Here is a 27142-nt window from a genome sequence, read left to right as displayed (position 1 = left end):
CTTTAAAAATGAAGTGAATGTTTAAAAGAGGATCTAATTGAGAAAGAGAGGCAAATCAGCACTAGTCAAGAGTTGCCCACTTGCTTCAGTTTCTCTTTCCATTACATAAACAGAAAAAAGTAAAATAAAAATTCTATTGCAGTCTCATATTTTATAATAACCCGGTTTCTCTAGGCTAGATGTTCCTATGTTTAAAATAATAGCAAGCAAATAATTGTTTTCTCATTTGAATTCTACTCAAATTTTGTGGACAAAAACTCATTAGCCGGATGATATTGAGTGCTTTCTCCTTCGAGACCTCATTTTCCAGTATGCGATTTAATGAGTAAAATATGATCCCTTTTCCCCTCAAAAGAGCTATAAATATTAATGCTCTCCAGCCGTATAGAGTACTTCACTCTGTTGCAAACGCAATTTTATAATTTGCTGCTGCTGGAGTTTGACTTCACTGTGACGTTGAACATGCTGACTTTTTTTGTTTTTTTAGAAATTCTATTCACTTTGGTTAGATTAAACTGCATTAGATAAATTCATTTATATTTCTTAAGAGTGAAATGTGACAAGAAGTTATACTTCTGACTTCTTTTTTTCTCTGAATAATTAGTTATTAATAAACTCCATGCTTTATTCTACTATTTTCTTATTCAACATTATTCTGCTATTAGATAAGAGTCCCCAAAACGTGTTTTGGGGACTCTTTTAACTCTTTTAACTTCAACTTTTTCACCTGTTATCTTTTGGGGCGTCCTACCATGTGTTCATTTGCCCCATTTATATGTCTTTAACAGTGTCTAACATGTTTTCTTCTAGGATTTCGCTGTGATTAGCTTGATCCTTTCAGTTCTGATAAGTCTCTTAGTCTTTACTGAAGAACAGCATGCCCACAGCATGGTGCTACTACCACCATGTTTCAAGATGAACACTATGATTTTAGTGTGTTAAGTGGTTAATTTTCTGAAACTCATTTCTTTTTACCTGTTGGCCAAAAAGTTTGATTTTACTCTCATTTGACTAGACAACCTACTTTTGCACATTTACTTTGCCGCTACATGGCTTATCCGACTTGTAATATATATATATATATATATATATATATATATATACACTTTTATTTTTTTACAACTTTCCTCCAACAGTATGTTTTCTTTGTGGTATTTTTTCCACAAAGGCAAGATTTGTGAAGTGCATGACCAATAGTTGTGCGATCAGCAAACTCTTCCAACTGAGACGTAGATCTTGGCAGCTGCTTCAAAGTTGCCATCATCATGTTAGCTTCTTTTCCTGATTAGTGCCCCCCATCTCATTTAGCTTAATGGCAATATCGCAATAGATTTGCAGATGGGAAAACATCTCCACAACTTTATCCCTGACTTTTTTTATGTGTTCTTTGGTTTTCATGATACAAACCTTCAAGGGCTTCTGAATATTTATTCTGATGTTCTTGCTTGTAATGCGACAAAACGTAAAAATATTCAAGCGATATTAATAGTTTGCGATGTACTGGTAAGAGACAGCTCTATTAGTTCCTTAATAACCTGTACATTTTCAATAAAACCACAGTATTTTGTCTTAATAGCTGGAAAACTTCATCCAGGAGAACGTACGCTCCGGTGTGGAGGAAATAAAGAGGTCAACAGTCCACACCCAGACGGCCGCCATGCTGGAGATGGGAACCAACCTCCTCAGCCAATCAGCCGAGCAGACTCGCAAACTCACAGATGTTGAGACCCAGGTGAGTGAGTGAGGAAGGCAGTACTGAAGTTGACTTAGGATATCGTGTTTACAGCCAAGTCAAATAAAAAAACAGCATGAGTCACACCGGAACAAAAACTAATTGTATCTGTGTTAAAGAACTTTTGAGAATATCTACTTAAATGGAAATCGGATGTAACCTGCTGGGAAGCTGTGCGCAAAAGTGGCGGCAGCCACTTTAATGCAGGTGGTATTTGGTTCCACAGGCTCTGATTGACACAATGAGCTGCAAGTAGTGACTGACAATAAGCCAATTAAAACAAAAAGCTCAGTAGCACAACACAGATGTGACTTCAATCATGCCAGAATTGTTATTACAGATTGGGACGTTCTTGCCTCTCCTTTTCTCTTATCATAGTTGATATAAAACTGTACAACCTGTGCAAATATTCAAGCTGCTTTGTTCCACCCCGCATTTCATCTGCAACTTCAAAACATGACAAGATCGGTCTTACGCAAGTTTTGATTACGAGATCAGATGAGACAAATTATAGGATTTGTGATGGACTGTGTACAGCTGTTTATCCCCTAGGAATTTGCTGCTCAAGATTTCCCTACTTTATTCCTTTATCTTTGCAAGGTGTGATGCACTTATGTTTTTACTTTATGCCAACTTATAGGTGCTAAACCAGACAAGTCGCCTGGAGATCCAGCTGCTTGAGTACTCGCTCTTTACTAACCGCCTAGAGAAACGCATTCTCCTACAGACCCAAGAAATTTCACGCCTTAGCGACAAAAACAGGTAAGCCAAAATTGATCTTTTACATGATTACGGGCATTTCTTTTCTAGACTCATGACGTCAGCTTAAGTGCTTGCAAACTGCTTAGGCTAAAGGTTAATCACATGAGCTAATTGTGAGAACGCCGAGTCGCACAGTGCTTATGTTGGTGTGGCTACTTAAACTCTTGACTTCCCTGAAAACACCTATTTGAATACCCAGCATTACAGGGTATTCAAATTCCTTTAAAGGGCTAAAATTTGACCGTTTGCCTTGATTAGAATTTTTCCCTATGGTCATGATCCTGACCAAAAGAACAAAACCCTGGATACAGGAAACAAAAGTGAGTTTCCCCTGTAGACAAACTGTTAAGCCTTTGAGAGAGGGTGATTAATTCAGTCGTCTGGTGAATCTCTAAGTTGCTGTGGGTGTGGTTTGGTGCCGTGATTAAGCTAGCTCCTGGCTCCTCTCTTAGGACTTTGGGACAGATGCAGAATTTTCTATATGTTTGCCATGTGAATGGGGAATAGCCCTAACATATCCACAATGAAGGGAAGAAGGATGTCTCGGCTACCCTCAAATAATGAACATATTAGCAGTCTGGACAATTATCTCATGCTACACTATGCATACACTTTGTCTCCACCGATGAAGGTTTCGGTCATCTTAAAGGCTTGAAGTGGTCAACCCTGAAGGGGTCAGACCTATTTGTTTATTAATTCAACAAACAATTATCTCAACATTTGAAGGGAATTCATGCAGGCTCCAAATCAGAAGAAAACAAGACAAAATGTTATGAAAAACTATAACGTACACCAAAATGAAACAGTATAATAGTGTAAATGTCCAACCCTTCTTCCAGACATTCCCTCAATGTAGGCAACAGGGGTATAAAACAAACTATAAAATTGTAGCAAATGTACATGCTTATTTATGCTTGAATTCAAATTAAGAGAGCAATCTAAGATGTGTGGCCGCTTCAGTAAGACCGTGCATACTGCTCTAATAAAAAGATGGCATATAAAACCTGCTTTAAACTGTATCCTGTTCTGAATGTGTTCTTGTGTGGCCCGACAGGGATGGGCACACTTCTCAAGCAGTCGTAAACACCAGCCATAAATACTCTAGGAGGAACACGCATTGAAGCATTTATAAAAATCATAATGAAACACCTCGGCAATTCTTAACAGTGGGCACTGGCATAGAAAAATGTTCAGATCTGCAAACATATGATTAAATGTGCGGTGCTTGTTAGTCAGGGGTTTCCCACACTTCTCTCTAGGAATCATGGGTCATCTGGGTTACGTACAGAGCGAATGGGTGCAACTACTTTTTTTTTTTACTCTTTGTATCTGCATGCTTATCATTCCATCCATCTGCTCCATGTGGCCGATGAGGATCAGGTGCCCTGTGAGCAGCACCAGTTAGACATTCCCTCTTGCATAACTTCACTTCGCTGTGCCCTTTTATGCCTTGTACTTTGCTGCAGGTGACATGGCACTGGTGTCTAAACAAATTAATCCATCTTTGGGAAATTAGTGGCAGAGGTGGCTTTGGAGTTTAAAAAAAAAAAAAAAAAAGAAAAAGAAAATAGGAGCAGCTATAATTGTTGAACGCTACCACTGCTGGGGCTTCAGGGCACAATGGAAGTTTCTGAACTGCTGCCAAACTAAAAATGGGCACAGAAACATGTTTGTTTTCTTAGGCCCTACATATGAAATACTACTGGCAGGAAGCAGATCCCTCTACAGGGGGAAGGAGAGCAGGCTGCTGGCAGTGTATGCTTTGCATATTAAAATAACAATAACACATAGCAGAATATCACAAGCAGAAAATTTTAATAACTCAGGATGCAGTCCAATCCAAAAGGGACGTGCTTTGCACTTTCAACTCCCCTTAACCGGTGAACAGCTGCGGTTTGGGCCTGATCGCTGACCGATCCGCAAACCTGAACGCGCACGGCACGGGCAGTGAACAATTTGTGAGGCTGCTTTACCGCTTTAATTGAGCATTTCCCCCCGACAAAGCAAATATAAGTTAGGAGTGATGTAAAAATTGATTTGGATCGATCCGCCACCACCGCATACTGAGCGGCTGGGTTAAAAACGGGAGGCTGTGGATCCATCTGGAGAGTGTGCAGTCGTGTGTGAGGGAACATCGAAGTAGCTTGTTCAGTCTGGGTGGTTGGATTGTTTCAATAAATAACTTTTGCGGAGTCATTAGTCAGAGCCATAAAGATCAGGCTGCGGGGATTTATGATCTTCATTTAGCTAGGGAGCACCACTCCTGCAGACACAAAAACACACTAAGACACACGCGCGCGCACGCACATGTGCTGTCAGGCTGGTGCCTCCGGGCCATGATTGAGCATTTTAGCATGCCGAGCCATCTGCGAGCACCGCTGTGGTACAGGTGTTTATATGATGTTAGCCCAGCGAGACGGTCGTGCTGATGTCTATTAGTCATCCTCATGTAAATGTGTAACTTTGTGAAATATAAGCTTTGAAAGGTAAATGACAAATGGACTGATTATGCACCTGCGCTGCGCACATTTTTATTATTCATCGCAATTTGCATTTTATGAGGACACTTTGCAAAATTGACCTACTTCTTCTTCCTCTTCTCCTTCAGCTTTCTAGAACAGAGGCTCTTAGCGCTGGAGGCTCGGTACGGGAAGGAGCTGCAGGACTTGCAGGGTGAAAAGCAGCAGCTTCAAGATGTTCTGGAGAGGCAGAGTCGCCTGGTCAGCCAGCTGGAGGGTGAGCTCGGAAGCTCCACGCTCAACAGCACCACACTGCAGAGGCAGACAGACACAGTCGAGCAGCTGCCGACAAGGGTCAGACAATGCAATGGTGAGGCCCTGTGGCTTTACTATGTTTGGATCAGCATGTTATTCTCCCATAAACAGACACTGTATACAATAGACGCAAATGTATGCAAGAGGAGTGATTCCACGTAGGCAATGTAGGGATGGTAATTCCGACCTCAACAGCTTTAAGTAGTAGAGCTCACACACTGTATGAAAATAATAATTAAAAAAAAACTTAAGTCATCACTGTGTCAACATGTGCTTCTGTGTTTCTGCAGAAATCTCCAACTTGCCCAAAAAGGAGAGACGCGCTTTCAGGGACTGTGCAGAGATTCTCCGATCAGGGGCGAAGGAGAGCGGAATATACAGCATACGACTGCACAACTCCACCCAGGACGTAAAGGTAGAGACGTTTACATCCTTCAAACCATAAACTATGTTATGCTGCCTGCAGATGATGTCAGAAGCGTGGTTAACTATTTTCCTTAGGGGGGGCCAGGCAGAGGCACAAACTGTAGAAATTGAAATTTCGTCTAAATGCACTGTAGTCTTAGATAACAGCGAACAGTGTGGGCCAAAACCTGAGTAACAAAACTATTTATCCAAACAAAACACATGGATCTGTTCAGCATGCAAAAACCACGCAGTAGATTTGTTTGATACAGCGGCCTAAGACAGAAGCTAATTTGTCTAGTCACATGATTAGCCTGCTGTGTTTTGTTTAGCTTGGCGTAGCTTGAACGTATACAACTCTATTTTTAGCATCGCTAAGCTAACTCTGTTCAACTTACTTGTCAACATAAAGGCTAAAAATGATTGAACCATTACAGACCACAAATTGCAAACAAGTGTTTAATTACCCACTTTTCTCCTTTACGACGAGCTTTTTTCGTGCAGTAGTCTGAGGAAGCTTTTCTTCTTATCAAGCCAGAGATGAAAATTAAGAACTTGGTTATAGTCTCATGAATTTGCATGTAAATGGTATGTAACAATGAACCAAAACAAATATATATACATATATTAATGGTGGTTGTAAAACAACAAAACAAACATTACTGCCATCTACAGACATCACTGATCAATGAACAATGAACGGTCTGATATGAACAAACTTATTGACAGTCCTGGTGGGAGTGGCTAGACAGGTTGGCCAATCAGATGTCAGGGATCCAGCATCCACTCTTGTAGCCACGCCCAGGCATGACGTGCATCCAGATTTTCTCAACTATACATGATTTTCCAATGGAGCAACACAAGGAGGTGTCTAATTGTAAAGTGGAAGGTAACAGATACATGATTTTTAATATTTTACAAATAAAATCCAACAAGTGGATTCAGCCCACCTGACAATGCACAAAATGAATAAAATCTAGAGCAATCGGCCAACTTAAAAGTAGTTGTTTGACATTACAGTTAACAGACGTGCATTCAATAAATCTAAGCTTCATGATAGAGCAGCCACAGGAAAACAGATGTTGACAGAAAGCTGTGAGAAGTCAGTTTGCCAGAAGCCCTGTGGGAAACGCAGCAAACGTGAATGATGGAGCTCAGGTCAGATGAACCCAATATTTAACTTCCCAACCTACATGCAAAAGATTATGTGCAATGAATAACTAAATCAATATTTTTGTAAGGCACTATATATGCAAAAACTAAAAGAAAAAGACTTTATGACAAAAACATTACTGGAACGTCTATGGTTTCTCTTTGTTGTCACAAGTTTAGACAACTTTACAAACAACTTTACAAATGAGATAACAAAAAACAAAGGAAGGTGCATCAGATGCATTTCTGTCTAAATCTTTGAAGGAATCAATGCACAGAGATTTAATCATAGGTTTTTGTCTTAGTCATAGCAATTTGTCTTCAATCTCATTGTACCTTGTTTGTGAAAAGCTTTGAAAGAGACAGGTGCATTTTTTTTTACAGTCAGTCCTAGAAGACATGGCTTCAGGGATAAGGGAGTTCAAAGTCATTGACCTTTTCTCACAAATATCACCTGACTAAAAGTGACATAATTTAATTAAATTTTTTCTCCAAAGACTATGTTCTCTTGCCTCTCGGTTTGCAACACTTCTACCAGTTACGTTAATTTCACAGGTCAGTACGAAACAAACACACACACACGCATTGTATGATGGAATTCAGCCAGGTATCTAGGAGGAAATTCCTGGAAGGAAACGAAACCTCACATGATTTCAAGGTAATTTGCCGAAGCTTTTGGGGCTGAGGTAAATAGAGATGCCACGCTGTGTTACAGAGAGCAAAAATAATAAACAACAAGAGTTTTACGCCCTGCTGGCGACATGGGCAGGGAGTGCGTGTGTGTGTGTGTGTGGGCGTGTGTGTGTGTGTGTGTGTGTGTGCGTGCGTGTGTGTGCATGTGCGTGCTGTTGAATGCAAAGCCGGAGCAGCCAAAGAGGTGCCTCCTCTGATCTGAGGGTGCTGGCTCATGCTAAGTCAACCGTGGCATCCAGCGGCAGGCTATCATTTCAGTAAATCACATCCACTGGTCTTCGACTGGATTCTTTCCCTTAGAGCATAGCAGGGGTGGGGGGTAAACAAAAAAGGAAAAAAAATAATAATAATGGCCACGGAACAGCTGTTTGTTATGCATTGCTTTTAGTCTAGTTTACTGTTGGCACCTTGTCTTTTTGCCTGTTTTTTCCCACCAAGTTCCTTCTCCTCGTTTCCTGTGGGCAACCAGGTGTTAGGCACTGGTGCCATGTGTTTCCTGCCAACTGGGGCCAGTGTGCGTTTTCCACTGATACAAGTAAGCACCCCCCCACCTCTCCCCTTCGTAACACCCCCTCCCTGAATCAAGGCTGCTTTCAATCTATGCCAATTCCAATTTTGTTCCAGGTCCAGTGGGCCTGGTGAGGTGGGTGGCTGTAAAAATTGGGGCAAAAACAAATTGGCCTATTTTCTAAGCAGTGGGCGATTTTTCTCACTTTGACCAGAGACAAAATCATTGTAAATGCAACATTAGCCTCATTCAGATGTGATTTGTATCAGAAAATAAAGTATTTATCATTTTGGTTCATTTTCCTAACCCACTGAGTTCAGTTCAGTCCAAAAATTATTTGATCAATCCGAAACGGAGACTAAACTTTTACACGGCTTTCTTCAAAGAGTTTCTATAGATGATGATGGCTGTGGAAGGCTCTGGCAGGATTGGTTTGTATTTAGCACCATCTAACCTCTGTGCCCCTGAAGGAGAAAGGATGCACCGAGCATGATGCCTCCATCACCGTGGTATCACAGTGAGCATTGTTGGTTTTGTGTGATGTGTACTGTTGGTTGTCCACCACATGTAGAGTTTAATTTAGGTCAGAGCAGAAAACCTCCTTGTTCATGTTCTGGCCTCTATGTGGCTTGTTACAAGCCGTGACTTCTTTGTCTTTGTTCTTTCATTTGAGGAGGCAAGAATGAGATCAGCATTGTTTTCATCAGTACACCTTCATAGACTTGTCGTTTCACCGTTGCAATTTGGGATGGTGGACTGAAGTGTGTTATGTGGTATATTTAAATATGTTGTTTTATAACCTAATCTAGTTTAATTGTTTCCAGAACTTGATCCCTGACCTTTCTTGCCGTGTTCCTTGGTCTTAATCATGTTTGATCGCTAATGTTCTTTTACAAATCTCTGAGGAATGTATTTTTTACCAAGATTAAATGAGGGCTCCCACGTACTCGGGTTTACCTCACTCAATGGAGGTCCTCGAGTACTTGAGGTGAACTCGTAGTGAGCGTCTGCCGGACATGTTTGCGCCCACATACGCATATTCTGTGTCGCAGATTAAGCTGTTCAGTGTCCACATCCGACTGTTTTATATGCAACACCGAGCTAATACGGTTGAGAGTCAACAACGTCATTTTGTGGAAAAAATGGAATCAAATTGTGAAGTGCATCTGAAGGAACAGATGCGCTTCCCGCAATACTTATATTGAGGGAATATAAGTACTGTCAATCACTAGCATATTGAATTCCCCTTCTTTATCCCTAGTAGAGTTTAGCAGGCAGAAGTTATATTTTTTAATGTTTAATGACACCACAATGGGATTTCATCAGTTAAGAATTCCCAGTTAAAACAAGTCAGGCACTTTAACTTCCAACTTGACAGAAAAAAAAAAGTAATGTTTTTTATGAATATGCACTTTGTGCACTTCATGTAGCCTTCTGTATGTGTTCATACAGAAGGCTGTCAGGATATCTAAAAAGTATGGTCATTATTCAGGATTGTCTGCCCAGGTTTAAAAAAGTTGTCAGAAAAAAAAACAAAAAAACTATTGCCTCTTTATTATTTGGTCATTTTATTTTGAAAGTCATGCAAACACAGGTTCATATTTTGATAATGCAACCTGTCTACTCTCAGATTTCAACCCTGATTTGAATAAGAACAAAACCCACTTTCCTTTCATCAATAGTAATCAGCATTCCAGATTGTAGAGACTTTTTGTTTCTCTAAGTCACCATTGCCGCTGACAGTTTTCATGACCTGAAGTGACAACACGCTACAAAAATTCAAATAAAGTGCTCAGAAACAAAACAAAAAACACTTTCCAAGCCTGTTGATTTAATTATACAAGTTTAACCAAGACTGATCCAAGTAACAAAAAGCATTTAATCTTCCACCCACTGGGGGAAACTCACTCCGTCATCTCATTACCAGCACAGGAGGCTGGAAGGCAGCCAGCTAAACACCTCAAATGTCTCAAACAAGTCTAGATTTCCAAATCTGTCACCAGATGAATAAGTACAATTTATTTATAGTTTTCCTTGCAAACACATCTCCATCTGGCAGAACGTGTCGCCAAGAAAGAAAGAAAACACGGCTGTAACCGAAAACGCCTCCTCAACCAACCTTTCTCCTTCGAACCCCTCATCCACACCACCAGCCCCACTCCTGGGATACATGAACAAACTGGGATGTTAGTTTTTCCACCCCACCTGGGTTATATCATGGTGCAGCACCCTGAAAAGAAGGGATCCGCCCCCTCCATCATTTTCCTTTATGGAAGTCCTCAAATAACAGACAGGCTGCGGTGTGTTTCATTTCATCACATTATTTTCCTCTCAATAGTGAGTCTTCTGACTGACTAGTCTAGTCTAGAATAGTCAGAAATACATTCAATTCACTCGGGGTGTCTGACAAAAAAAATATTCCTAGCTCTTAAAATTTTAAATTTTATATAGTGGTGAGTCTCAATTTTAAATCTCAATTTTTTTTTATTTACATTTTTTGATTAAAATTTTAATGTAATTACAGGGTTTGTAATTAATGAATTGCATTTTAATATAAAACTGTATATCGACAAAATGAGCAGCATTTTCTAATCAAAAACTCATTTTGCTGCTAAATTATTGAATAAATAGACGTATGAGCTCAACAACAAAGATTTTCCATTGTTTTAAATCTGATATTTAAGTTATTCAACCATCAGATTGGTGCAAAGTGCTGTTATACACATTCAGCTTTCAAGTGTTTCAGAGACTGCTCATCATTCGCGGAGCTTGTTTGAAACAATTTGTCTTTAGAAATGTGGACTGCGGACGCTAACATTAGCATTACATTTTGTGCTGCTATAACATTTCACATTGCGACTGTATTTTATGCTTGAAAAGCGTCGGTAATAGGGTACCTATTTTTAGCATAATTTGCAAACAACTATTTTCTCTTCCAGAATCCCATTAGATTGTTTTTGAAGAACAAAAAAGAACCCCCCAGTGGACTAAGAAAAGCAGCTTTGTTACTCATCATTGTTGTTGTCGGACACCGTCTGTGCGTCAGATTTACAAGCGTACCAGAAACACAACACAGAGGATCTGGTTCTGAGACTTTTGTATATGGAAAAAGAACAATGCAATTAAGGTAAAATCTTTAACGTGCCTAAAGTTTCAGTCCTAATTGTATAACATTTGCCACATTCAAAAGTTAGTGCACAACTGTTGACGAGGGCAGACAACACAATCTACTGACAAAAATCATCAATATATAGCAACATTTCTGTTCTGACTCCTTTTACTCTGCTACATCAAAAACAAAAATCCAGCTGAATCAGTTGCTCTCAGATGTCAGATAATTATTAAATGCAGTATGTTAATCAGAGAAGCAGCCAAGAGGTCCATGGTAAAATGCATCAGTGGCATCATGCATTGGGAATGTTACTTTTAAGCAGAGAAATAGATTCGTCAGAGTCAATAAGACAGATGGAGCAAATAAGAGGGCAATTAAGAAAGAAAATCTACCAAAGTTACAACTAAATTGTTTAAATCAAAACATATTGATTTGTTAGAATGGCCTAATTCTAGAGCGAAAGTCAATTTGTGCCAAGATTTTAAGGTTTGATGTGAAAATCTAGTGAAAATCAGAAAATCAAATGATCTTCAGGTGACAGTAGTTCAGCTTTTACCCAGGTGGGCTCAATACAAACATACTCCACACTTTCAAGATTGCTTTTGTAAAATAAGAAAAATAGGTACATGAAAGAGTAATATTTTACTTCCACACTATTTTTGCATTCCTGTCTGCTAGTCAAAAAGTATCATTATGCTAAAAGACAAGCAGTATCAGTTTCTTGACACTCAGCAGAAAGTTGGTTAAGATAATAATAATAAAACAAATCTCTACTCTCTAACATGTCTGTCGAACACCAAAGAACAGTCTGTGAAAACAGCATCTTTTGGTTGGTAAGGAGCCACGTTGTGCAGTTAGCAGCTGGTGGACTACAATGGAATGAGTCTCGCCATCTGGTTTGAGACAGAACAGACTACGGATCAGTGTTCAGGGTCCTCGGAAAAAGAACAAAAATGATTCAGGCAAATGCGCGTGCTAGAATTAAATAACTTGTCAGCCGGTTCTTGTTGCCCGAAGTCTCGGTTGAGACATCACAGTGACAAAACGTGTCACTTTTCAAAGGAAACTTTCCGACGTAGTGCTGCGGCTTATTTATTTTACCAGGACTAAAAGTTCATACCTGGTTTTAACTGTTTTGGGTTTTTTTTCTCAGGTGTATTGTGACATGAAGACCAGAGGTGGCGGGTGGACGGTGCTGCAGCATCGAAGGAACGGGTCAGTCGACTTCCACCGCAGCTGGAATGACTACAAAATGGTAGGTGTTCAAGGCATTGAGGGTGCACCGCTATCGTAAGGTCACGTGGACCCTGGTGCTGCAAGCCTGCACAGGAGGTTTCAATAACTGTCCATGGGTGGTTTGGCATGAGAAGGCGTGGGAGAGCGGCTATCCTGTGATCCCAGGTGACCTGTGGTTGTTGTATTTGGCTGCCCTCGTGTTCCCTATCACCCCCTATGTTATTGCACCTGCTCTCATTCCCCCTCTCTGTGTCAACCCCCATGAACACGCACACACACACATGCACACATCGCTCACACACAAACCACTAATGTTTTCCTCTCAGAACTCTATTATTTGTATCAGTCCTCAAGCTTGCTAAAGTTTTCCTGCAAAACAGTCTAAAGTGCGCACAAGAGACCTCAAAGTAGTCCTGGTGTTTTGGCTCTGTCAGACATGTTTTCACACTTATGGCTTTTGTTTTGGCCAGAGCTTAAATTATGTTTTACTAGATGTGACTACAATGCTTTTTTTTTTTTTTTTCCCCTTTCCAAATGGAACATGTAGTCGTTTTGCTCAAGTAAAGCAGCATGCAGTCCGCTCTGACTGGTAAATTACGCACAGAAGAAATGAGCGATGCAGGTTTTTTGGTGGTTTTTTTTGACTGGATGCGGTGTTGTTATGCGTCTGATCGGCCCCGACAAATCAACTGCGATTGCGTTTGCAAATTCAAAGAATGACGCTCAAAGAAATAACAGTTTAAAAAAAAAAAAGACTTGAAAACTTCTTTTAGGGACAATATTTTTACAAGTGGCTGATAAACATTTGACTCCAGCTGGGGGCGTGGGAGCCCAGGGGCCCCTGTAGATGGCAGATAATGTATGCAATAAAATGCTCTGCTGCTTTAGACTTTGCTCCATTTTCTCAGAAGCTGTGGTCAGACTTGGTCAAATGTTTGCACCCCGGGGTTCTAGTCAGGTGATAAATGCTTCACACCTCTTTGCACTACATCTTCTCACAGTCAAGAGCAACAACTAAGACAAAGTGTTGCAGCCAGACGTGTAGTTCCAGGAATTAGTCCTAGCCCAATAAACTTTGTACTTTACAGAGACAGATGTTGGTTATTAAACGTTATACACTTGCGCCGCAAGTGCAAAGAGCTGGTATACTTGCAAAACCCAACACATCACCCACAAAACGTATCAACTTAAGCACTTGGGATAGACAACGCAGAACACTTAAGCAGCGTGTGGAACACCAGCATTTAGCTAATTTTTGTATTTAGTAGGGGTGTGCCAAGAAATCGATTTGCATAAGAATCGTGATTCTCTTTTACTACAATTGAGAATCGGTATAAAATATCCCAAAACCATAAATAAAAGACAGAGAGATTCGACCGGCACTGTCTTTGTTGGAGAGAAACATTTGGACTCATTTAGTTTTTCTTTTCCTAACTCCGGGGAAGACGGACTTTGGCATGAGCCTCGCCGTTTTAAAAGGTATCCAAAATGAAGACTAAGCGGTTCAGGAACCCCACAAATGCACAGAGCCAAGCTACAGCGAACTAACCGTACACCACGCCCTCCCATAACGAGCTCTGTGCGGTGTGATTGATCTGAAGGCTGTGGACGCGCTTATACGCTCAGACAGCAGTGTTGATGCTTCGCTTCAACTACGACGTGAATACTTTTGAGGAATGTTTAACTGGCATTTGTACGATTGGGTGATTCTCCACTAAATAACTACAATGACTCTCCAGTAGCTACAAACTCCTGGATGGAAATTGCAACGTCATCGTCCGTGGAATAGGCTATCTGCAAAAATGTGTGTCAGCCTCTCTGAGTCCACTCCTTAAAAGTAAAACGGAGAATTTTCAGGCAGTGGAAACACTGTGTCTCCATTTGTCAGTCCTCCTTGCAAAACCGACGAGATTGTATCATGAGGATCCTTTGCACACTTATAGATTGAAGCAGAAAACATTATGAATAAATCCTGAATAAAATCCTGGCCCAAAAAAAAAAAAAAAAAATCTGAATTGAATTTATTAATTCAATTAAACTGAATGATTACATTCATTCAGTTTAATCAAGTAAGACTCCCACTCTTAATATTTAATAGTTATCATCTTCCATATGACCATATCACTTTTCAAAAATGCTATGGCAAATTTCTTTCCACTTTTATCAACAAGACTGCTTTAGCTCGTTAATTTATCTACAGTCGCTTTATTGTTCCACGAAGTTGATTTCTGGACTTTACCCTCGCAGCACCTCCTGTCCTTCTGCTAGCCGTTCTGCTGCTGATTTGCTGATGGCTTTGGGATTATTATCCTGTTTGTCTGATCCATTCGCAGTCAGGCTTCAGCTGTCAGACAGATGGCCCCATATTTGACAGCGAAATGCTTCGGTATATAGAGGAGTTCATGTCCGACTCAGTGACTGCAAGGTGTCAGGGTCTTGTGGCCTCAAAACAAGCCGTCCGGCCTGCCTCCCCTGCTGCGCTTGACAGTTGGTATGAGGTGTTAGTGCTGAAATATTGTTTGGCTTTTGCCAAGTGCACTCCAGCGAAACGTCTCTACTTTTTGGCTCATTTGTCCAAAGGACATTCTTCCAGAAGTCTTGCGGTTTGCTCAATGTAACTCAGCAAAACTTGGGCTGCATTGTTTTATTTTTAAACAGAACAGACTTTCTACTGGCATCCTTTAAACAAGCAGTACCTATCCAAACATTTTTATTTTTTTCCCCCTTTTGTCAGGACATTTTCTGACCTTTGCAATTCAGCCTGATACCTGAGGCCTGTAGACTCCGAAATTCGGCTCTTGGGCTTTTGATTGAGCATTGGTTTCTCTGATCTTGGTGTAATTTTGCCAGCACGCCCTAGTCAGTGTCTCCAGTGTTTTAATATTTTTCACTTTGTTTTCCCACTTCAATCACTGTTTACATCTTAAGGCAGCAATAACTGCCTCTCAAAGATCGCTCATGATGCCCCCAGCCACCTCACCCACCTCTGGTTCTTTGGCAGGCTCGCACTTTTTCATCACTCAAAGGTATTTTGATTTACAGCACATACATGTGACTTAGTTTAAGAGTGTTAAACAGTTTTTCTCCCCCTCGCCCCCACTCATTCCTCTATCTTCAATGTGCGGAGCACAAAGTATGTAAAGCTCTGTTGTTTTCTTTTTTCTTCAGCAAATCAATTCAATTTCCTCCTATTTGTTTCACAAAAGTTGCACTAATGACCCGGAAACGACGTCACTTAATCTCACGCAGCACAATGCAGACATTCTGCCTGTAGCTCCAAACAGAACGACATCAAGAATTCATTCACCTCGACTCAAACCACAGGGGAGTGGATTTAGGTTTATTATTATTATTATTATTATTATTATTATTATTATTATTATTATATCACTTGGGGGCATTTAATTGAATGCAGATCATTGAACTGTTATTCTCAATTAGCACATCGTACCTTACACACTACAGGGCTTCATAGACGAAACAAAACTTTGCTACACAAAATCTGCTTAGTTTCTGCTTGTCATAATTTTGTCAATAATTCCGATTTATCTACAGTTTATCGCATGATAGGCTTTCAAAAATACCTAGGGGTGCACCAACACATCAGCCCTGATTGCCTTGATGTTGGGAGACTGGCAATTAGACGATACATGCTTTCTTATAGTATTTATGAGGGAGTTAAATCTGTAAAAAACACTTAAACAATAATCTTGTAAAAAAATAAATAAATAAATTGGCGCAATGTGATGTTTGGTGTTTCAGGCTTAAATTAGGTTTTTCAATGTCTCAGGTGGAAATCTTATAGTAAGATAAGATAAGATATTCCTTTATTAATCCCGCAGTGGGGAAATTTACATTGTTACAGACAAAGACAAAGCAGAACTGAACCAGGTAGGAAACATGATTCTTATATTTGCTCAAATAAAGAGGCATTAGCCAGAATATATTTTTTAGTAATTTGTCCCTAAATCGTTCTCAAATGTAAACATTACCTATGTTTTGTTGAATTCATTAATAATTTTTTGCTTCCTGTGCCAAACCTTCGGATAACTTACATCCATGTCAATTCCTCAGTTCCAAACTGAGTGGATTATTTCTCAAAACTAGTGGTTACTTTAGCTTTTATTTTATTTAAGCTGTGCAGATGGACCACTGATATGACGCAAAGGTAAATCCATGTCTCCGCTGACTGTTCCCCAGCTTTTTGGAGTGGAGTGTTTTACATCCCAGATGCAGTCAACTGTCTTAACACATCAAAATGATAGATGTGCCTGCCCGAAGTGAGCTCCATTTTCATATTAACTCCAAAAAATACTTGGCAGACAGCTGGAAAAACCATTCCCTTTTGTTAAAGTATATATATTTTTTCAGTTGTTTTTTTTTTTCCTGTCTTTGTGTTGAATCCAGGGCTTTGGAGAGCCATCAGGGGAACACTGGCTGGGGAACGATATCATTCACAAGCTGACCAGCTCACAAGAATACAGTCTGCACATCCAGCTCCGAGACAGAGAGGGGAACGAAGCCTACTCACATTATGATCGCTTCTACATCGACAAAGAAGTCAACAACTACAGGTAATATCACATCATATTGTCTTTTTGAGAATATTTTTTTTTCACATTTTGGCTTAGTCAATTTATTTATGTTTTGGTTGATCATAAGGTTAAAAACGAAATGCCTCACAAACATATTCCTAAAAACTGAACATTTTGAAAGTAAGTTATTTTGTCACGTCACAACCACTAACTTGAATTATCATGTGCAATGGAGTTGCATTCAACAATGCTGAGACAACACTTTGTAAGACCACTTTTCATCTTCCCATTTACTCCTATAAACACAACCATTCTCCTACATACAGCCCTGCAGTCATTAATGAAGAAAAGTGTCACCATAACATAATCGTTGCCACCATCATATTTCACTTCAGCAACTATAAGATCAGTGTAGCATGCAATGCTCACATTCTCCCAGATAGCGTTTTACATGTGCTGGTAAACTGCACCTTCTTCCACAATCCTATTGCGTCAATCTGGAAAACAGAGTAACTGATCAGAACTTCTGATTTAAGATTTTAAAATAATGTCATCAGCCAGTCAAAAGTTTAAATATATGTCCAAATTCTGGCATTTTGAAGACTAAAATGGGAAAAAATTTTTTTTAAGAAAACAAATAAAAAGCATGATTACAAAATAACATTTTCCATAAAACTATTAAACTAAAATTTAGAGTCGGTACTGCAAATCATACTGTATGTTAGAGCAGGGTGAAGTACTGCCAGTGTCAAGTGGCACAGCAGAGTCAGCAGGTAGAAAACTACTTTAAACTACTTCATTCAGGGAAGTTACTCACAGTGGAAAGAGTACAACGATCCCATGTTTTTCAGAGGGGTTGCGTTCTGAAAATAACCCGCGATAAGTGAAATCCGCGAAGTAGAGTTACCTTTAGTTTTTACAATTATTATACAGCATAATTAATTACTCTACATTGAAACCAAAGAACAAAACCTGTCTTCAGGTCAGCGGATGTGCGTGTTCATCAATCGGGCCTTAATGTGATCCGGAGTCATGTCATTAAAACGTCTTCTCCAAGCTGCCCCGCGAGATTCACAGCTGTGTCTACGGCAGAGCGACGGATCTCATCAACCGAGCCTCAGGTCTGGCCACAGTTTTTTCCAGCAGGCATTCAAAGTTTTCAGCTTTCATCTCCTGAGTGGCCAATCTGCATTACTTATATTTAAATACCGTAACGTTATTGGCACACAGGTAGAGAAGGAGCTCGGAGACTGTTTAGCTAATCAGGACGCAGAAACAATGCACTGTGAAAAATACTGCACAAAAAAATCTGGGAAGCAGTGAGGCAGCGAAAGGTGAACCGTGTTATAGCGAGGGATCACTGTATTCAGAAATTTAACTCAAGTAAAAGAAGCGACAATATCAATAAAATATTACTCAAGTAAAAGTCAAAAGTATGGCATACTAAAACAACTAAACAAAAAACAAACTACCTTTTGCGCAAGTAAAGCAACTGAGTAAATGTAACCATTTACGACACACTTCTCGATTGTGGATTGCATATTGATATTTGTTCTGTTAACAGTCATCCCACCTGAGCTGTGGATCTGTGCAGCCTCCAGGTTTGGGTTTACAGTTTTGGTTGCCATTTTCCAGCCCTGATTTACTAATAAGGTGAATTCTGGAGCCACATGGTTGCACTAAAGTACATAAAGGGGTGTCACAGTAAAGTCCAGTTTTTTTTTGTAATAATTTGAAAACAAAGAAAACACATTTCCCCTCCATTTCATGAATGTGCTCCACTTAGTGCCGACTTGTCAAATAAGATGAAAATAAAAAGCACGGAAGTTGGTGAATGACATCTGACTTGAACGCGGTCGTCGTGAGGGTCTGTCTTCACACCCACAGGATTTACAGAGATATGACTGATAACGAGTAGCCAAGCGGAGGTTGTGCAATGACTCGGCGGCCTTTGTTTTCATTCCCATGTCACAGCTGCTCCGGCTGCCCCTGAAATTCCCCACGGGGAGCCACATCCCTCCACACACCCCACCCCCACCGGTGTTCAACTGTAAACCTCAGCTGTAGCTGCCACTGCTGGGAAGCTCCCCCCGTTAACCTTCCAGTCACTAACGTGATTATGTTTGGTTGTGCCGGGGCGATTCGTCTTCTGGAAGGAAAGTTAAATTTAATATAAAGTCTGGGACTTGCTCTTGTTTAGTGAGTGTTTATAGAGGCTGATGATCTGAGGGATGACAAATCACGATCACATGTAGGAGTAGGCTTTGAAAACCCTTAATAGTGCAGCAAATTGCTTTTCCCAGAGTTTCTTCCACGTAATTAGCGCAATAAAACGGAGTGTTTCACCACTTTGCTTCAGGCTGCTCCGTGTGAGACGATGCACCTGAATGTGTGTAATCACCCCTCTTCGCCCTGCTACTTCTGAGATCACATTCTGCTCAACTCCTACCAGCTTTATGTGCGCGCTGGAAAATGCCGATTTGACCCCGTGGGTTTGTATTATTACTCCCGAGCCGCTGATCCGGGTGCTCCGCAGGAAGTCGACGGCAGAAATTCTGGTTCCCAGCTGGATCCAGTGCACTCCCTGGAGCAGTGTGGTGCTTTTCACGTAGAACTCAGTTAACAAGATTCATACATAAATCATTGGGAGGGCAGAAAACCTCCTCCTTTGAGGTTGCTAAAAATAGCTGTCCTTATAGTGGAGGAAGTGGTGGACATCCTGGTAATGCAAACCGTTCTTTGTCGCTATGCCTTTAATAATATAAAAAGAGCCCTACCTTGTTCTGCAGATCTAGTAGAATAGCTCAAGCCAGTAGGAATGTTTTCTAAAAGGGTTATAAGAGCTGGAAGCCTCCATCATCCACATGGTGCTGTGAAAAACAGTTCCTCTCACCTACGGATTTATTTGGTTTTTGTATATATTTGTTTGCCACACGTTATGATAATGTTCAGAAATGCTATTTTCAAATTGAGGTTTTATTGAAAATGCTAAACTTAATTTCACTTGCCACACTTGAAAAACCTCCCCAAGTAAGAAATCAGTTAAACAGAACATGTCTGAAAATACGAACAGATAAAAAAAACAATAAAAAATAATGCCCCGAGAGTTATTAAACATAACTGAAGGAAACATGGAACAGCGGTGAAGCTTCCCAGAAGTGGACTAGCAAAACTGCTCCGAGACTTTATCAGCAACTAACCAAAAGGATCTATCGTTTGCTTTAGCTAAAGTCGTGTTCATAATATTATTTTCTCAACAGGACAGTGTTTCAAATCACATCAATAAATTCCACCTACAAGTGCCCTAAAAAACCTTAGGTTTTTGAGAGACCTAGTCAAAGTTCAGGCTTATATCTCACTCAGATCCTGTGAAGATACATTAGACAATTCTTCAAAGAAGAGGGGACCAAAATCTATTGACAGTGATGTAAAATACTCACTGACAGCCATCACAAACTCTTCTGCCGCTGTCAGCTTTTACACCTGTAGGAGAGTTACTTCCTCACACAAGGCCACTTTTATTTGGATACATTTTTTAGTTTTTCTCTTAATAAATGAAATCATACTTTGAAAACTGCATTTCGATTGTTTTTAAGAAATATTGTGATTAAAAAGCAAAAAGATCTGTAAGGGGGGGCAAATTCTTTTTCACATAAAAACACACTCATGTTCCATATTCCAACAGGATATCATTTAACCTGTAATTAGAAGTGTCCAATTTCCCGTCATGCCGCTAATCCAATACGAGGAAAAAAAAAAAGATCAACTATTTTTCATCCCCTGACAAAATTCCCAAATCCCTCTGCTATTCCGTCATCACTCCCCTCCCCGCTGCTGTCATTTCGAGCTCTGCTCTCGCATCCCTTCATGACGTGTTGTCCTGCTCTTTGAACCTACAAATTCGAGAGGAAGATTTTTCATTTAGTCATCACAGACAGCGAGCCTCCGGGCGACAGCGAAGTGGAGTGGGGGGGGTGCAGGAGGGTGCGTGTAAGGGGACACACACAAGAAGAGCTCTGCTCTCACTGGAACAGAATTACGAGGGCAGAGGAGAGGCTGTGCGGCGGGACCGAACCCCTCAAACCACCCTCTTCAAAGCAGCTCTGACTCACACTCAGGTGGACAAATAAAAGACGCGGAGAGCCTCGCATGCGCACAAATTCAATCAGCCCATGTTTTGTGAGAGGAGAGAAACTGGAACTTGGGCAGAAACTCTTCTCCCTTTTTTTATTTTTTATTTTTTCCAAACGGGGTTGTTTCTCAAAGCACGGCATGGAAGGAAAATAATGAGATTTCTCTGGCTTCGTTTTCACACTGATGTTTAGCAACAATGTGAACCTGAGGCTCAGACATCCTACAGTGGCTTTCAAGAAAATATAACCAAGCTTTTTATTATTTTTTTTGTAGGATTGTTCTGCATTATCATTGTCTGTGAGGAAGAGTGTTGAGTTTGGATTTATTATGGCGCAGAGTAGACGGGATTCAAAATAACACCTCTTTACTTTGATACTAAATGCTAAAAAAAGGATCAGCCACATCAAAAGCATTAGATTAAACTCTGTTTAAACTGCTTTTTTTATTCTTGTCTTTTTTCCAAATTAAATCATTGAGTCATATTTTTTCCCCCCTCAGGCACTGACAAATCAAACAAAGACAAAACAATAAAAATAGATCAAAAGCCCCTCTGGATACCCATCATCCATTCAGTATTCTGTTGTACAAAAGAACAGCAAACATCGATCGCCTTATCAGCTTACCTACTGTTGCTCAAAGTTACACACACTGATGACATTTTTGGAATGATGCAATCATAATTAATCATTTCAAAAGGTTTCCACTTTACTAAAACATAATGTCCTGAAAGCTGAAAATTGAGTAGAAATCAAAATAATAAGACCTCCATGAACCCCGTTCCGTAACTTCCAACTAAAACTTTGCTAATGTATTTTTTAACGTCAGCTTTCAGTCCTGTTGTGATCTGTGAATCTGATTAACCACATAAATAGCTCAGAGGATTTCTTCAACTAAAACCGTGGCCTATAGAGTTAGAGGCTCCAGGTGCTCTCTTTGTGCAAATGTATCAGTCAGGAGAAGGGTACAAATCAATTTAAATATACATTATCTAGATGGCACAGTGATGACAATCAAAAAGATGAAGTGAAAGATGCATTTACCCATTTTCACAGAACTCGCAAAACAATGTGAGGAAAAACTAGACAGTGAGGCCAAAAGCAATATTTAAGGATATATGCAAAACACTTCTTTTGTTCTACAAGTGACATAAATCTTCAGTATTATTCATATAACAAAGGAGTAGTTTCTTCCAAAGTGTCATTCCCAGCATGGCTAAAATCTTTTAAAATCCTATGGAAAGGCATGTTAGAGTCAGATAAAATTAAACATAAATTTCAGGTCACAGTTCCAAATGGTTTCGGATTTGTTTCCATTTCAGATGTATACTGGATATTTGTCAAATTTGGTCACATTGTAGGGAAAAAAAACGTTTTTTTCATGATAAATTATGGTCACTTTTCTTAAACATTTAAACATTTCAATGGGTGTGTTTAAACTTCTGAGATCCACAATGCCTATCAATGCATGCTTCTGTTATGAATACACAGCCACTCAGTGTCACTTTCACTTCCCAACAAGCTGTCCAACATTGACTCGTTGTCGAATACTCAAACCTGGCTGCGCTGTTTACAAAAGTTTTTTTTTTGCTTTCTTCCACTCTGGCCAGCCTTCATACCGACGGGTTCAGCGGCACCGCCGGCAAAACCAGCAGTCTCACCCACACTGGGAGCCAGTTCAGCACCAAGGACAGAGACAACGACCGCTGCACGTGCAAGTGCGCTCAACTCGCCTCGGGAGGTGCGAACCGTCGATCAAACGCCCCGATCGTCCGCCCCCCGTCTCAATCTGTCTCTCTTTTACAACCCGTCCTGTTGATCATTTTTATTTGTCCTCTTGTAAATGTCCCGCAGAGGTTTTTATTTTCCCTTTGCTCCGGTATAAAGTTACTGCTGACTTATAGCTGTACATTGACGTGTTCGATTTCATGAGCTGAAATTTGACTGATTGTGACTTTCTCCTTGAACTCTCTGTAATTGTCCCTCTTGCAGGATGGTGGTTCGACGCCTGCGGCCCATCCAACCTGAATGGCATATATTATCCCGTTTCATCCAATGTACTCCGCTTTAATGGCATTAAGTGGTACTACTGGAAGGGTCCAAATCTGCTGGCTACCATGACAACCATGATGGTGCGCCCTGCTGACTTCAGATGAAATTGCCATGCAGCTCGATGGATCGTTGGGGACTTAATGTTGCAGATGAATGTAATTAATCAACCAACGGCAATGAATAAAAAATATATCAGGCCAAGAAGTCCTCCAACTTAGACCACCATACATTAAAAAGGGACTCTGTGTTTCTGAAAGGATCATTCTTCTGTCACCACAAAATGAGGACTAAAAGACTTTCAAGAGCAACACTTCTGTTGTTTCAGACATGCCATGTTAGACTTTTGCTTTCACTTTACAAATGAGTGGAGTAGATTTATGCACTTAAACTTGGTTAAATTTAGGAATTAAAACAATGTATGTGACTAGGAAATGTAAAAATAATAATAATAATAATGATAAGAAAACCGTTTTTATAGACAGGAGTGATAAAACTTTTCAATAATGTGTGGCACTGTAACCAAAATACTTGAAGGAAACACAGAAAGCATGTTGAAACGCTACAGTGATGAAGAATGTTGTGCAATGGAGTATTGAAAATAGGCCCATTGATTAGGTTTTGGAATAAAAATCACCTGGTTTTACAAGTGTAACTGTAAAATAAGATACATGTAATTGCAATATAAAATGTCCAGTCACCAAAGTACTTGCTTACGTTTAGGAGTTGATGAGTTTTTATCATTTGAAATGTTTCCGACACCTGAAAAACATTGCGAAGGAGTTCAGGAATTACATATTTCGTCTAACGTAGTGTTGTAAACAAAACATATGGTTATGATTATGGATTGAAAATAAAGTAGAAGAATAACGGTGGTTAAAACGGAAGGTAGCAGTCTTTTTCTATGATGCTAAATAGCGTGGCCAAAATTTCTGGTAAGATTTAGGAGCTCAAATAACTTGGTTAGCCTTATGAAACTGAGTAAATATTGTGAAAGACTGCAAAGATTCATCATGTGCAGCGTTATGTTTGATGTACTTGGTTAGGTTAATTTCAGGCAAAGGAAACATGGCAAACATTGTGTTAGATGTCAATGATAAACATTCCCTTTCATACAGAGTTGTGAGCAAAATAGTAAAGTTTAGGAATTAAAATACGGTTCTCAAGGTAACCCTCAGACTGTGAAAGACTTTAAAGATTGAGATATGGTGGTTTGTACACTCTGCAGCGCTTTGACTAAAATAAAAAAATATATATCATTTTGAATAAAAAGAATTAAACAGATTATTGATGAATACAAAGATGAGGTATTTCCTCAATGTACGAAAATATGAGGAAAATATTTAATTTTAGGAACCAAAAGAACCTAATCAATTGGAGAAAACAGTCCAAGTCTTTGGAGCGACATTGATCGTGTTTTGTGGTTGTGGAGTCCAAGCAACGTGTTTAGATGTTGTAAATATTATGTAAATATTTCTTAAAGAATGCATATGGTGTCATGTAGTGTATTTCAAAGTTAAGTGTTTAGTGTAGAGAACAAATGAAGCTTGATTAGATGTCCAAAAAGATTGCTTTTTGAACTTAACACTTCAAAAAGTTGCAACCATGTGACAGTAGGACATGAAACAGGTTGAGAAGGTACATTTTGGTAAAAGGTATGATGACAAAGAGCTTTACTAGAAAGAACAGGTTTGTGTGTCACACTAAGTGGGGAAAACAACTAACGCACAAAGATATGGTTTTTGTGTAAAGAGTGAAATTTACTGGATTTCATAATCTGAACTTTCTATACAATTAAATTTAGGTGTAAGAAATTACTAGACATATGGATCTTGTTATCCCACTCAGAGCAACAATGATTTTATCCTGCTGCTTTTGAATGCAACCAATAACCTGCCTCCTAAAATACCTTCAGGGTTAACCTCTTTGAAGGTTTTAAGGCAGCAAAGTTTTATTGAATGCTTTGTGACAGTTTCTTCAGCAACTCAATGGAAATGTATTCCAGCTTGCAGCTCGGGCGTTTAACGTTCATAACAAACCCATAAAGAACAACAACTATAACTGGCTTTGCCTCTTTACTCAATCACCCAAAGGGTTTTTTTTTCAATAAAATATCTCTTTAATTCCTTCAACATACACACCTCTCATAAAACTTTATTTGTTGGAGGTTCTGCTCATAAAAGTACATCATACTCTTTTGCTGGTGGGATTTACTGTGCAGAAGGATTCATTTGTAAAATAAATAAATAAATAAATAAAAACAAAACCATCTGGAAACAAGGATGTGAATTTAATTTTGATTTTAGGTGAAACTATAAAAAAAAAAAAAAGATCATATGCGTTGTTTGTTGCCACCCACAGCGTCAGGTGTTTGTTTTCACGTTAACTACATCAACTTCCACGAGCCACATGAGCTGCAACGGTGAAGTCAAACGAGGACTGCTTTGCCGCACTGATCTGATGAATCATCCAATAACACTGATCCCTGTGGTGGCCCATTAGAAAGCACCTCGGCTCACTGTAACTTGCATCTTCCAGCGTGGACCAAGAGGGGTGGGGGTTGGGGCGCAGCCACTGCTAAGTGGAGAATGACTCATGAGGATGTCGGACGGCCGTAGCTACAATGTGGGATAACGTCTGAGCTTCATTCTCTGAGCTCAAGACAGAGCGCGAGAGCCACTAAGTGTCTAATATTCTCTGTGTGATTCATCTCTGCTGCCGCCGTGGGTTTAACACAGCTGCAGAGATGTGACAATACGTGTGGAGTCTTGAGGCAAAACCTGCTGATTTGACACAGTTTTTATTGTAGTCATTGTCAGAGGTACACCTCACAACGCGCTTGACTTCTATAAAAAAAACAACAACAACAGTATGTGGTCTAAATAAAACTAAATAAAGATTGTGTTACAGATTTGTGCTTGGTCTGTTTAAATAATTACTCAGGTGGCATACAGCATAAGTATCATCAGGGATGGATTCAGAGGCAGCTGCTTGGTATTTATGGTCCGCCCGTTTGGACGAAGGACCCGAGCCGTTTAACAGACTGTGCGCGTCGAAAAGCAGCCCCGCCCCCAGCTAGCGTGGTCGCTGCGCTTGCATGCAGTGACCCCCATGCTAAACAAGTCTATCACGACCTCCAAGGCTTGGACAGGTGATAGATCATCGCACAGGGGCAGGGGGAGGCCAGGGGTGAATCCATCAAAGAGACTTTCATAAAGACGGCTTGATTTGGCCTGCTAGCTCAACAAATGAAATGGTGTTCGGGTCCAGTGAAGCAAACCAGAGTGTGGGTCAAATTGCTTGTCTGCTTGTCTTAATCCTAGGTTATTCGGTGGGTGTTTTGTAAGCAAAGACAGGGAGACAGCTAACTTCAGATATGTATCATATTCTGATAAAAACGTGTCACTGTGTGCTGATATTTTCTCTCAGTGAATGGTTATAATATAAGAGAACTTCTTTGTGTCAAGTGTAGTATTTTACTGAATACAGTAGTGCACCAGAAAGGCTGCTGACATTTAGGTCTACAGATTGTTTTTCAAGAGCTTTTTGTTGACAAACTAAACTGTTTACAATTTAATGTGTTAGGTTTTTGTGGCTGGTCCAACAAATCAAATTCAACTTGTTTCAACAAACCACTGATATTTACAATTCTTTCTATCTGTATGTGTTTATGCAGATATGATCTGACAGTGACAATCTAAGAAGTCAACACTTACCATATTTTTCGGACTATAAGCCGCTACTTTTTCCCCAACGCTTTGAACCATGCAGCTTACAGCCCGATGTGGCTTATATATGTACGTTTCGAGTTTTTTTTCTTTTTTTTCAAAAATTTGTAGGTGCAGCTTATAGTAAGGTACGCTCTATAGTACGGAAAGTACGGTATACAGACACGCTCCGAAGCTAGTACAATGTACTCCATGAAAAAACAGAATACTTATCAGAGTTAGTAAGAGAAGCCAGAGCCAAGTCTGGAACAATGAAAACCACTGTAAGAGTTCAGCATGCGATGTGACCGACTCTTCATCTGTGGAGACAAAGTGTGTGCAAGGTG

At 39.9% G+C, this 27142-nt stretch overlaps 1 protein-coding gene across 2 annotated transcripts in view; it reads left to right on the top strand.

The window, feature by feature from the left end:
* Positions 1-25339, top strand: part of angpt2b (angiopoietin 2b) — a 31580-nt gene extending 6241 nt beyond the window's left edge. Inside the window, exons 2-9 of one of the 2 annotated variants that reach the window (XM_008421593.3) lie at positions 1577-1732; positions 2373-2494; positions 5103-5323; positions 5559-5683; positions 12292-12393; positions 16782-16948; positions 22650-22780; positions 23032-25339. In XM_008421593.3, coding sequence (XP_008419815.1) covers positions 1577-1732; positions 2373-2494; positions 5103-5323; positions 5559-5683; positions 12292-12393; positions 16782-16948; positions 22650-22780; positions 23032-23195 — 1188 coding nt within the window. In that variant the 3' untranslated portion in view covers positions 23196-25339. The remainder of the gene's footprint in view (positions 1-1576; positions 1733-2372; positions 2495-5102; positions 5324-5558; positions 5684-12291; positions 12394-16781; positions 16949-22649; positions 22781-23031) is intronic. The other variant, XM_008421594.3, reaches the window with a different exon arrangement.
* The last annotated feature ends 1803 nt before the right edge of the window (positions 25340-27142 follow it).

This window comes from Poecilia reticulata, chromosome 11 (genome assembly GCF_904066995.2).
Source record: "Poecilia reticulata chromosome 11, P_reticulata-male-v2, whole genome shotgun sequence".
Classification (NCBI taxonomy): domain Eukaryota; kingdom Metazoa; phylum Chordata; class Actinopteri; order Cyprinodontiformes; family Poeciliidae; genus Poecilia; species Poecilia reticulata.
The sequence above is the reverse complement of the archived record's forward strand: the minus strand, read 5'-3'. Positions and strand labels throughout refer to the sequence as shown.